General features: G+C 49.2%; 1 protein-coding gene across 1 annotated transcript in view; it reads left to right on the top strand.

The window, feature by feature from the left end:
* The window catches only part of MX2 (MX dynamin like GTPase 2), a 29,012-nt gene extending 19,331 nt beyond the window's left edge, over positions 1–9,681 (top strand). The window contains exons 8-14 of the mRNA XM_045813543.2: positions 1,440–1,518; positions 3,490–3,612; positions 3,938–4,079; positions 4,916–5,074; positions 5,534–5,610; positions 6,850–7,104; positions 8,433–9,681. Coding sequence (XP_045669499.1) covers positions 1,440–1,518; positions 3,490–3,612; positions 3,938–4,079; positions 4,916–5,074; positions 5,534–5,610; positions 6,850–7,104; positions 8,433–8,663 — 1,066 coding nt within the window. The 3' untranslated portion in view covers positions 8,664–9,681. The remainder of the gene's footprint in view (positions 1–1,439; positions 1,519–3,489; positions 3,613–3,937; positions 4,080–4,915; positions 5,075–5,533; positions 5,611–6,849; positions 7,105–8,432) is intronic.
* Positions 9,682–11,879: the final 2,198 nt, after the last annotated feature.

The raw sequence follows: 11,879 nt of genomic DNA on the forward strand, positions 1-11,879 counted from the left end.
TAAGGAGTTCTTTGTATGTTTTGAAATTGGCCCGTTATCAGCAATTCAGTTCACACATATCTTTTCCCGCTCCGTAGGTTGCTTTTCCCTTTGCTGGTTGTCTCCATTGCTCTGGAGAAGCTTTCTAGTTGATGGAATCCTATTTATCTGTTTTTGCTTTGGTTGCCTGTGCTTTTGGTGTCATATCCGTGAAATCCTTTCCAAGACCAATATCATGAAATTTTTCCTAATGTTTTCTTCTAGGAGTTCCCCCCCACCAAGATTTAATTAATTAATTAATTAATTGAGAGAGAGCACGAGAAGGGGGGGAAGCAGAGGGAAAGGGATAAGCACTGTCCCCGCTGAGCACAGGGCTCGATCCCACGACCCTGAGATCATGACCTGAGCCAAAATCAAGAGTCTGATGCTCAACTGACTGAGCCCCCCAGGCGCCTCTTACATTCAAGCCTTTAATCAGACTTCCGTATAATAGTGTAAGAGGGTCCAGTTGTGTTATTTTGCACGTGGTTGTCCGGTTTTCCCATCATGATTTGGTGACAGACTATTCTTTCCCCATCGTATATTCTTGACCCTCCATCAAAGACCAGTTAACTGCACATGAGTGGGTTTATTTCTGGGCTCACTGTTCTGTTCCATTGGTCTATATGTCTGTGTTTATGCGAGCCTATATTGTTTTAATTACGGTAGCTTTGTAATATATACTTGAAATCAGGAACTATAATGCCTCCAGGTTTTTCTTCTTTATCAAGACTGATTTGGCTATTTGAAAATAATTATTTGTTACAAGAAATAAAATACTAGTTTGGGCAAGTCACTTATCCTCTATGAAGTTAAGTTTGTTTCGTTTTCCTGTAGGTAAAAAGATGACTTACCTCATGAGGTTATTGAGATGATAAAAAGAGAAAATATATGTAACCTTTCTAGCACCCCACTTACTTGGGTTTGGGCTCACTCCATAATTAACAGTTGTCTTTCTAATGTGCTACTTGGCTTTCTGATGGCCTGTGTCACCCTAGGGAGCTGACACTTATAAAGCCCAGAATAGGAAAAATGATCATATAGGTTATTGACCTTAGAAATAAAACACTGAGTTCTTTTTTATTTTATGGAGAAGAAGGAGGAAATTGGGTTGTTTTGAACCCAGTCCTTTGGAGAAAGGCAAGCGTTCAGGGTGCTGACGTTTTTTCCTCAGCTGAGTTGCAGGGGTGGTCGATTACTTGTGGGAGAGACAGTGCACATCCTTTCCTGCAGGGGCCGGTAGTTGATGATTCTCTCCTGGTGAGGAGTCCTCTGCTGGGTCCGGAACAGACACTTCCTGGACCGTGGTATGGCGTGGGAGCTCCCTCTTCTGGCCTCCCGCCTCCATTTCAGCCAGGTTTCCTTGACCGAATTAATACCAGGGTCCTTCCTGAATGCCCGTGTGTTCTGTCTCGTCTCAGAGCTCTCCTGGAGGAAGGAAAGGCCACGGTGCCCTGTCTGGCAGAAAGACTGACCAACGAGCTCATCTTGCACATTAATGTGAGTCAACGGGTTGGGTTGTGAGTTGTAAAAATTACAGCCTACCCAAGTCCCTCCATCGTGAGAGGCTGAGACACCCACCGAGCTGCCCACACCAGCCAACAGACAAGCACATTCTGAAAACCAAATCACCCTGGTCAGAGGTTCGCAGCAGAGCTTCCAAAACTAAGCAACAACTGCGCAATGCTGAAGCAAATTGCCGCGTCCGTCAATTCGGGGGAAGCAACAAGGGAAGGAGGAGCACTAGAAGCCCGTTTAGAAGGGTGAAAGGAAGGGACACAGACTTAGCAAATGCATCATTTGCGAGAGGTTAACACTTTGTCGACCTTGAAAATGAAACAGTCAATTATTTTAAAAGGCTGTCAGACAAAAGCAATGAATTCTTCTGAGCCAGGAAACATACTCCAAGAACATTTGGTTGAAAGGGACCAGCGGTTCTCAAACTGCTCACAAGAGTCACCTGGAAAGCTTGTTTAAATTCAGATTCCTGAGTCCCAATCCAAGTTTCTCAGTCGGTAAATCTAGAGGCAATGAATTTGCACTTCTAATTTCCCAGGTGATCCAGGGAACATACTTCGAGGAGCCCTGATTCCAGGGGAAACCCCTTCATTTGCCAAAGAGGGTTTCAAAAGACGTACCCCCGTCTCATTGACAAAAACTTTGTTTTTGTGAAAAGACATTGCATTTTGATAACTATTTTTGATGATATATTTCTCAACATTTAAATATTTTACATTAAAACTTTCATTTTACATTTGTAACATTTTAAGTTAATTTTTAAAATTCGTAACAATTATGATCATGATAATTTGAAACATCAGGAAAAAATTGAATACATTTCTGACTATAGAGTCAAACCGCCTGAAACAAAACAAAACAAAAAAAGCACCTGTAAGACTCTATTACTTCCGGTGCCATCACCTTCAACGGCATCTCACCGGCTTTGGAATGCTGTTCCACAAAGTGCCTCTAACGCCCCAGGTACTCCTCCTGCCCCCCAGCTGGCTGCAGTGACCTCATTCACCAAGTAGACACTGGGGCCGCTGGCCCCTCAGGCTTCTCTGTCGCCTGTGCACGCTGGGGAGGCAGGGAGCGGGATGTGCGCTGGGATGCCGCCACTTCCTCGCTTGGTGACAGTATCAGGCAGTTTGCCTCTCTGAGCCTTAGGTCCCTCTCTTGTAAATCAAAGAGGCAATAAAGCCACATGCTTTGTACTGCAGTGGGGGCTTAGCTGAGATGTGGAGGGTGCAGAACGGTGCTTGGCCCAAAGACAGCCCTCGTGGTGCCTCTCTATGTCCTTCCTTCCCCTCTCCCTTAGCATCGGCACTGTTGATCGGTCAGGACTATACCCAGCCTGACACGGATATTCAGCACCGTTTATCAGTTTCTAACACCCAAATGATCACCAACACAACATTTTACTAAAGAAAGCTTCCATTATATGCAAGTGTACTTGTTCTCTAAAAATTTTTTAAAAGATTTTTATTTATTTTAGAGAGAGCTAGAGAGAGAGCATGCAGGGGGGAGGGGCAGAGGGAGACGGAGAGAGAGAATTCCAAGTAGATTCCCCTCCGAGCGCAGAGCCGGACCTGGGGCTCGATCTCACAACCCTGAGATCACAACTCGAGCCAAAACCAAGAGTTGGCCACCCAGGTGCCATTACTTGTTCTCTAAATACAGAGCACCTAGCCAAACCCAAACCTGGCCACCTCTGGATTCCTCCCCCCTCCAATGACATAACAAAACGGCAAATTTCTACACTGGATCATTCAGGCTGTAAGCACTGCCATCGCTGGCAAAACGATCCTCGGGCTCTTTAACAGGTGTCCGTGTTAACAAGCCCCACACAGTAACAGAAGCTCCGGATCCCCTTGAAAGCTTTCACGTGGGATTCTGCCCATGTAGCTAAGACACCTGTCCGCCAACGTCATCAAGCTGCAGAGTTTCATTGTTGGCTATTACTTTGTGCAGAAATCACTCCCGTTGTTAGAAAAGCAGATAAGGGAGAGCCACCAGAGGGCGACGGAGGAGCTGCGCCAGTGTGGAGAGGACATACCCAGCGATGAAGCCGATAGACTGTTCTTCCTGATCGAGGTGAGGATGACCGGGGACTCCACGTGACACTCAGGCACAGAAACCGGTTTCTGTGTCACCGGATCCCTGCAGATGGCCACACCCTCCGTGATGGCCCAGCAGCTCTTCAGATAGCCCCCCATGCATCCCTGCCTGTGGCGCGCCCAGAGCCCTGTTTTGCGGGGAGCTGCCTGCCATTTGTCTCGCCTGGGAGATGGGGAGGTTGGGTGGCTGCCCGGATTTCTTGCAGCCCCCCCTCGCTCAACACCACACGTTGCTGCCCCAGGCAGGTCCCGGCTCTTTAATGTGATCACAGCACAGATTGACGACTTTATCTTATTTTCAGAAAATTAAGGTGTTTAATCAGGACATTGGAAAGTTAATAGAAGGAGAAGAAGTCGTAAAGGAGAAAGAGACCCGCCTATATAACAAAATCAGGCAGGAGTTTGAAAAATGGGTACTCGTACTCACAGCCAATACCCAAAAAGGTAAGTCCTGGGACAAGGCTCCCCTTAAACACAGGGTCATATTTACCAAGACCACGGGCTACTTCTGGCTCAGAAGAAGTGTGCAAACAGACGAACATGTCCCCACAAGACACCATGGGGCCCCTTAGCGATCGATAACTGCTTCCCAGCCATCGATGGGAGCATTGCCCTCACCAAAAGACAATTCCACCACCTCCAACTTTCTTCTTGCTTCTTTGTTTTGAGACTAGACCATTCTATTTACCTCATTTGCACTCTTCTCTTCACCCCTAGTGCAAGACCGCAGAGGTCAGTGGTTGGCTAAGAATCTCTTTGCTTTGCCTGGGGAAATTCCAACTTCCCTTCTGCCAGAGCCCAGATGCCTGGAGGGTGTGTGTGTGTGTGTGTGTGTGTGTGTGTGTGTGTGTTTTGTATCTTTGTTTTGGCACTTGATAAAAACAGCACTGTTCACGTCCATGGTAGGATTCCTCCAACTGTAGTCTGGATGTGTTCTTGGGAGATCTGCAAGTGCTATAATAATATTTAAGTTTCTGTTTTCGTGGAACTAATCCGGTACTTTGTACCAGTTACAAACACTAAATTTGTCTCTCAGGGTGTTGACTCTCTCAATGGAAACACGCTTTCGCAGGATAACAATTCTGTTTCTTAAAAGTCAGTTTTCCTTTAACTGGCATGATCAGACCATAAATTTTTTTTCCTTATGACAAGAACTCCCTTTAGAAATACTGCCTTAGGGTACAGTGTGGGTGAGCAAGACTTCAATAAAAAATGTTTCTATTTTTAAAATGTCTGTGGAATTACTAGAGTTCACCATGGTGGTCTGTTTTATACTGCAGTTAAAAATATTATTCACAAAGAAGTCTCAATATATGAAAAGCAGTATCGTGGCAAAGAGCTGCTTGGATTTGTCAACTACAAGACGTTCGAGACCATCGTGCACCAGTACCTGGAACAGCTGGTAGACCCCGCGCTCGCTGTGCTCCTGAAGGCTGTTGGTGAGGAGCTCTCATGGGTGCCTTTCACGTGCTCAGCCCGGTATCTTATCTCCCATAGGGCTCAATGCCTCGGAGGGAGGGATCGGGATGCACTTGTCAAACCAAGCAGGAAGCTCTTCTTTGACCATTTTGGGGGGAAGACAAGAGCACCCGGGAGCATTGTCTGGTTACCCTCCCCCTCCACGCAGCCATGTGAGGATGGTCACATGCTAGTCCTGGAGAGAACACACACTCCATGAAAGGACAGGAAATTGACAGGACCTAGCCAGGGGGTGGTGAGGGGGTGGATTTTGTGTCTCCGTGGGACAATGTACTGTCCGCCCCTTCTCTCTTGGTCTGTAGAGCTGGGGAGCGCAACGTTGGAATGGGGTCCACGTAATAGGATTTATCTTCCCTGTGTCTCTAACTCATTTTATTCCTGCTTGCAATTTATTGATGCTTTGTTCTTCCTTCTGTCAGAAATTGTCTGGGAAACGTTCGCCAACACAGCCAAGAAACATTTTAGTGAATTTTCCAACCTTAATCAAACAGCCCAGGTAAGCACCCGCAGTCCTCGTGCTAGTCACCTGTACTGCTGGCTCTTTTATCTGGGTCTACCCTTTGAAAGAAGTCGGATATTTACTGTCCTTTGGAAATTCAAGGCCAGGGTTCTAACTGCGGGCTGGCTGGGCTGGCGGCTGCTGGTCTGCACTCCCTGGGAAAGCGGGAATAAAGCGTTCGGCCGAGTCACCGTGTCTGCAGGCACGGCAGGCTGTAGGCTCGGTGGTGATGCTCTCAGCGTACCTGGTGACTGACCGCTTCTTTGAATCTCTTTCTACTACAAAGGACACAATTGTCCACTAGTCCTACTCCAAAATCTTTCTAAGTTGGACTTCAAAATATTGCTGCAGCTGTGTGTTTCCACTGAGACAGCTCTGACTCCCCTCTCAGTGATGAGAAGCAGGGGTGTTCCAGCCCCTTCCCCCGTCCCCGGGCTCTCGATAAATACCCGCTCTGCCCAGGCCTGGGCCGGTGGGTCTGAACCTCATTCCACAACTCAGGTGAGCAGGAAAGAGAATTTCTGCCATTTTCCCATCACAACTGGATGTCTCCTTTTACATCTTTGGCCAGTTGTCAAAAACTCAATCCGACTTCTGACCTCTCCACTTCTCCCAGGGGCTGCATCTGAGGCCTTGGGTCCCTCCCCAGGGGATGGGGGCAGACCTGGTCCTGGACCACCATTTCTCCAGGCCAGCAGCCCGTCCTTCCCAGGCCTCAGCGGTGGGCCCCCTGATCCCCCCGCCCAATGCTCCTGACCCCCAGAAGGGGCTCTTCTCCACCATGTCATCCCTTCCCTTCCCAGAATGCCTCTGACTGCTGGGGCGACGCAGGAGTCACGGGATTTCTAGGAAACACAGATGTCAAGCTGTTTTCCCACTGTGTTCATTCATGGATTCAAGCCAATTAGAGAGACCAGAGGGATGGATGTGGAAGTATAGACTAGACCGCCGTCGAGGACGCAGGCAGATGGTGACGTGGGAGCGAAGGGAGGTCGAGGCAGAGAGGAGGACCCACGGCAGAGGAGTGGGTGGGACCCTGCAGGGCTAGAGAGACAGGATGGATGAGGATAGCAGTGGGGGTGCAGGGAGGCTCCTCGGAGCCTCCATGTAAAATCGCAGGCCTTCTTGGACCTGAAATTTGTTTAATACCATCTCAACATAATAGTTCTGCCCACGGTGTTTAACACAACGAGGGGAGCCAAGAAGTCACGTGTTTGCTCTTTCTTATCCAACCAGAACAAGATCGAAGGCATAAAAACGAAACAAGCAGAAACAGCAGAAAATCTGATCCGACTTCAGTTCAGAATGGAGCAGCTCGTTTACTGTCAAGATGAGATTTACAGAGAGGTTCTGAACCAAGTCCGGAAAGAGTTTTTTAACCCCGTGGGGACGTCCTTGAAGGATCCTGAGTTAAAACTGTCTTTCTCCAAAGATCAGTCTTCGATGTCGTCCATCACTGAGATTGGGACGCACCTGAATGCCTATTTCTGGGTGAGCACGTAGGTCGGTGGTGGGGTGTTTGCCCTGGAGACCCCGGGCGTTCTGCTGCTGGGTGACGGAGGGAGGGGCCACTACCGGGTGTGAAGCCCCTGTGCAGTGATAAATGCTCACATATTGTCTCATTTATAGTTTTACAGTAACCCTGTCTAGGAACTTATCATTAATTTGGGAATTTGGGGATCAGGTTTTTAATGTGACAAAGCATGTACTCAAAACCGCAAAGTTCTTTATATTTTATGCTACGCATGCATTACAAAATTGCTGTTATCAGATTACAGCAAAATACAACAAGCACTAACTTTACTAGTGAGCATTTAGTTTTCCTTGAGTTCAGAAGGCACTCAGGTCTGGAAGTGCTTCAAACTCACCAGCTCCACAAAATAGGAATGAAAATTCCTTTTCCTGGATTCTGTGACCCGATTGCCTCCAGAATTTCCAAATCTCCGTCCACGGACAGAAATGTGAGGTGCATAGAAAGGAAGATAGCTTTTAACCTGCAAAGAAGCCCAACTCCTGAAGCCTTTTCTTCTTTCTTTCTTTCTTTCTTTCTTTCTTTCTTTCTTTCTTTCTTTCTTTTTCTTTCTTTCTTCTTTCCTTCTTTCTTTTTCTTTCTTTCTCTTTCTTTCCTTCCTTCCTTCTAAAGATTTATTTATTTATTTGAGAGAGAGAGAGAGCAAGAGCAGAGGGAGGAACAGAGGGAGAGGGGGAGACAGAGAAAGAGAGAGAGAGAAGCAGAGTCCCCGCTGAGCATGGAGCTCGGTGCAGAGCTCGATCTCACAACCCTGAGATCATGACCTGAGCTGAAATCAATAGACACTTAACCGACTGAGCCATCCAGGTACCCCTCCTGAATCAGAATAGAAAGTAGTTACCCAGATGTGAGATCCAGCTGCCAGGCAAACCTGTTCTTACCTGTGCAGACAGGGAATGAGGTAGCACTAAAGCAGGTCCCAATCTGCTCCCAGAAGGGGCCAGGGGATCACAGGGCCCGGAGGTCTCTCTGGAGAGGTGGAGTGGGGGGTTGGGGGTGCAGGAGGAGAGGGACAGAGCTCCCAGGAAGGCTGGGATCTCCAGAAGTCCGCTATGGGTTTGCTAGCCTGCCAGGGGGTTCTTAGTGCCCGAGGGAATACCTGCCTGGTGGTGGAACTCGGGCAGCCCAGATAGAACTTTCCCGTGGCTTAATGCTGACCACTGCAGTGGGGTGGACGGGACCACCAAGGCCTATCGAGGCCATTACCCATGGATCCAAGAACTCCCAGGCTTTGCTGCAACCACAGGCCAAGACCCCTCCAACTGACCCTTCTTAACCCCTCTTCCAGGAAACCAGCAAGCGTCTCGCCAACCAGATCCCATTCATAATTCAGTATTTCGTACTCCAAGAGAACGGCAGTTGCTTGCAGAAAGCCATGATGCAGATATTACAGGACAGAGAGCACTACTCCTGGCTGCTTCAAGAACAGAGTGACACCTCCACCAAGAGGCGATTCCTCAAGGAGAAGATTTACCGGCTGACTCAGGCTCGGCACGCTCTCTATAACTTCTGCAATTAAAGGGGGCAGGTCCGCGGAGGGGCAACAACGCTTTTGGGTTTTTTCTTCCGTGCATTCACTCTAAGGGGATGCAAGAAGGGGCTTCTCATTTGGAACAAGGCTTTTCTGTCGCCGCCTGTGTCCACCTTCGCTGTACTGCCCTTGCGCTCAGCACCAGAGCTTGTATCTGAAGTCCACACACACCCGGGGCTGGCACCTCCACCAGGAAGCCTTCCCTGATCTCCCCAAAGAGGTGGCTCTCCAGTCCCCGAGCCCCACAACCCCCAGTCACAGCATTCTCAAATACTGCTCTCGTTCTTGGTTAGATTGTAGACCCCAGAGCGGGGAGGTCAGGATCATATTCACCTTTTGTATTTCCAGAATCTTGAATGGCACCTGCTACACACTAGCCCCTTAATAAATGAGAGCTCACTGAACACACGAATGGGGACGACTATGGCGCTGTGGCTTAAATGCACACTTTGGTGGTTTGAGATGGTGTCCCTTGGCTGGTCACTCTCCGAGCAATTCAGCCAGGCCACCTGCTTCCCACTGTTGACTGTAGCCGTGTTTCCAGACCCCCAGGGGAACAAGCCTGAGCGATACCCACTTTAATGTGCACTGTTTCCCTGGCTGCGATGAGCTCCCGTTGCTATGTTAAGTCTTAAGAGAAGCTTAATAAGGAAAAACATTTTTTTTACAGTAGAGATCATCTGGCCATCTAGGCAAGCATTTATTTCTGGCTCCTGTTCTAGTCCATTGGTGTGCGTCTGTCTTTGGGCCAGTACCACACCGTTTTGGTAACGGGAGCTGTAGTAAGTTCTGAAATCAGGAAGTGTGAGTTCTTAGCTTCGTTCTTCGTTTTCAGGGTTATTTTGCCTATTTCAGGGTACCTGGAGAGTCCACGTGAATCGTTGGGTGGGTTTTTGTCTCTCTACAAAAAAATGTCACTGGGATTTGGACAGGGGTGGCATTGACTCCAGAGGTCACTTTGGATAGTATTTGCATCTTAACAATATTAAATCTTGCAATCCATGAACACTGGATGTCTTCCCATTTATTTGTCTTCTTTAATGGTCTACAGCTTTCGGTGGGCACGTCTTTCACTTCCTGGATTAAGTTAATCCCTAAGTAGTTTATTCTTTTCGATGCTGTTGTCAGTGGGACTGTTTTTCTTCATTTCTTTTTCAGGTTGTTCTTTGTTAAGGTAGGGAAATGCGGCGTTGACTTTGTGTCTTGGTCCTCCTGAATTTGTTCATTAGTCTTCCCTCCTAACAGGTTTTCGTTTTTTTGCTGAATATTTGTGGTTTTCCACATATAAAGTCACACAATCTGTGAATAGAGATAATTGTACTTCTTCCTTTGCAATTTGGCTGACTTTCAGGTCATCTTTCTGGATTCCTCTTCTGATACCTTCTTGAACAGAAATGACAAAGGCAGGTTGTCCCTGGTTTTAAAGAACCCTCACAATATTGAAGCTAACAGATATGAAAAGAGCATATGAAAGAGAAAATATTGGTTTTACTTTTGGTGTCCTTCACTTTTCTTTTTTCTTTTGTAATTTGGACTTTCCCCTCGTTTGATGAGGTGGGCCACACACACACAGAGTAGCAGTGCTGAGAAGACCCGCTGGCCCTGTTCCCGTGTTTGTTGTCTTCTTAACCTTTAAATTATAATTGCTGTTGTGAAAATAAAGTCTGGGGAAAATAGTCTGATATTTAATATTTGTTCCATTAATTGCATATTCAAAGCTTCCCCATTTCACACATATGTGCACGCGTGCACACACACACACACACACACACACACAGCCTCGGCCAAAGCTGCTCATCTGCCACCTGGGGACCGACCCCCAGGCCGGGTGCCAGCACCCAGAGAACGCGCTCGGGCCTGATGTCCCCGCGTCCTGGGGCTGCCACGCAAAGTACCACACACGGGACAGCTTCACATAGAAGTCTGTTCTCTCCCTCTGGAGGCTAGAGGTCTGGAGCCAAGGCAGGGGCAGGGCTGGAGCCTTCTGGAGCGGATGGAGAAGGTGTCCAGGCCGCTCCCCCAGCCGCCGGTGGCTACAGCCGACCTGGGTGCGGGGTCCTGGCGGCTGCGTCTGCCCCATCTCTGCCCGGTCTTCCACGGCCTTCCCTGTGCGTCTCAGGCCCACGTTGCCCTCCTTTCTCTTCTGTAGACACCAGTCGTCGGTTTGGGCCAGGACGACCTCATCTTGGGTTCTGTGACTTAACTACGCCTGCAGAGATGCCACTTGCAAATGAGGCCATGTTCCCAGGCTCTGGGGCGTAGCACTGGCACGTAGCTTTGGGGGTCCGCAGTGGGGCGCCCCGCACCTGGCATCCCAGCAGGTGCAGCGTGGGGCTGAGCGTGGGCCACGTTCCCACCAGAGTAAGCGGATGGCCGCCTCGGCACCCCCACATCTCCACAGCCGAACACAACCCGAGGCTGCTCCCCGCTCACAGCACCCACGGCCACAGCCGACTGGCAGGGTGCTGAGCCACACGGTCCCTGGGGAGCCACACAGTCCCTGGGGCCCCACCATCGCTGGGGCCTTGCAGCAACCCCCCAGACCCTCTGCAGGTGAGGAGAGAGGGTGTAGAGGATTTGCAGGGAGGTTTTCTGGGAGCAAGCTCGGCAACGGTGTAGCTCACTTCCTCCCACATTCGAGGGCAGGTCTCAGGCCTCAAGCCACGCCTAACTGCAAGGCAGGCTGGGAAAGGAGGGGACAGAAGGAAAGGGAGACAGGATTTAGATGTTGCCACACCCATCCCTACATCCACCGGGAACACTCCTTGAACAAAACACGGGAGTAAAGAAACAGACGTGTTCCCCACTCTTCCTTATGCCCAGGTCACTCACTCATTCACACACATGTACACACAGGCACACACGCAGGCGCACGACGGTTTCCTCCTCCAGGGCTACTGTGGGGCTGGGGTTCATTGCTAACAAGGGCAGAAGGAAGACCCCCCCCAAATGGGAACGAGCAAAGCTATGCAGTCAGATCGTTGCAAGCAGGTCAGCCGCTATCACCGAGGTCTTGGCAGGGCCTCCCAGGCAGGGAGAGGAGTGGGAAGGCTTGAAGTGGGAAACAGGGAGGCTCCAGGTGTCCCCAGGTGCATCTGGATGGGGCTGTGGCCCGGGGAGGCCGTGGGCGGATAACTAGAAGCAGACATCCCACGTGACTGGTTAGGGGTCTATATTTGGCTTTCTCTGGTTGGTCTGAAATCA

This window comes from Ursus americanus, chromosome 4 (assembly GCF_024610735.1).
Source record: "Ursus americanus isolate L20-20 chromosome 4, mUrsAme1.1.p, whole genome shotgun sequence".
Lineage (NCBI taxonomy): Eukaryota > Metazoa > Chordata > Mammalia > Carnivora > Ursidae > Ursus > Ursus americanus.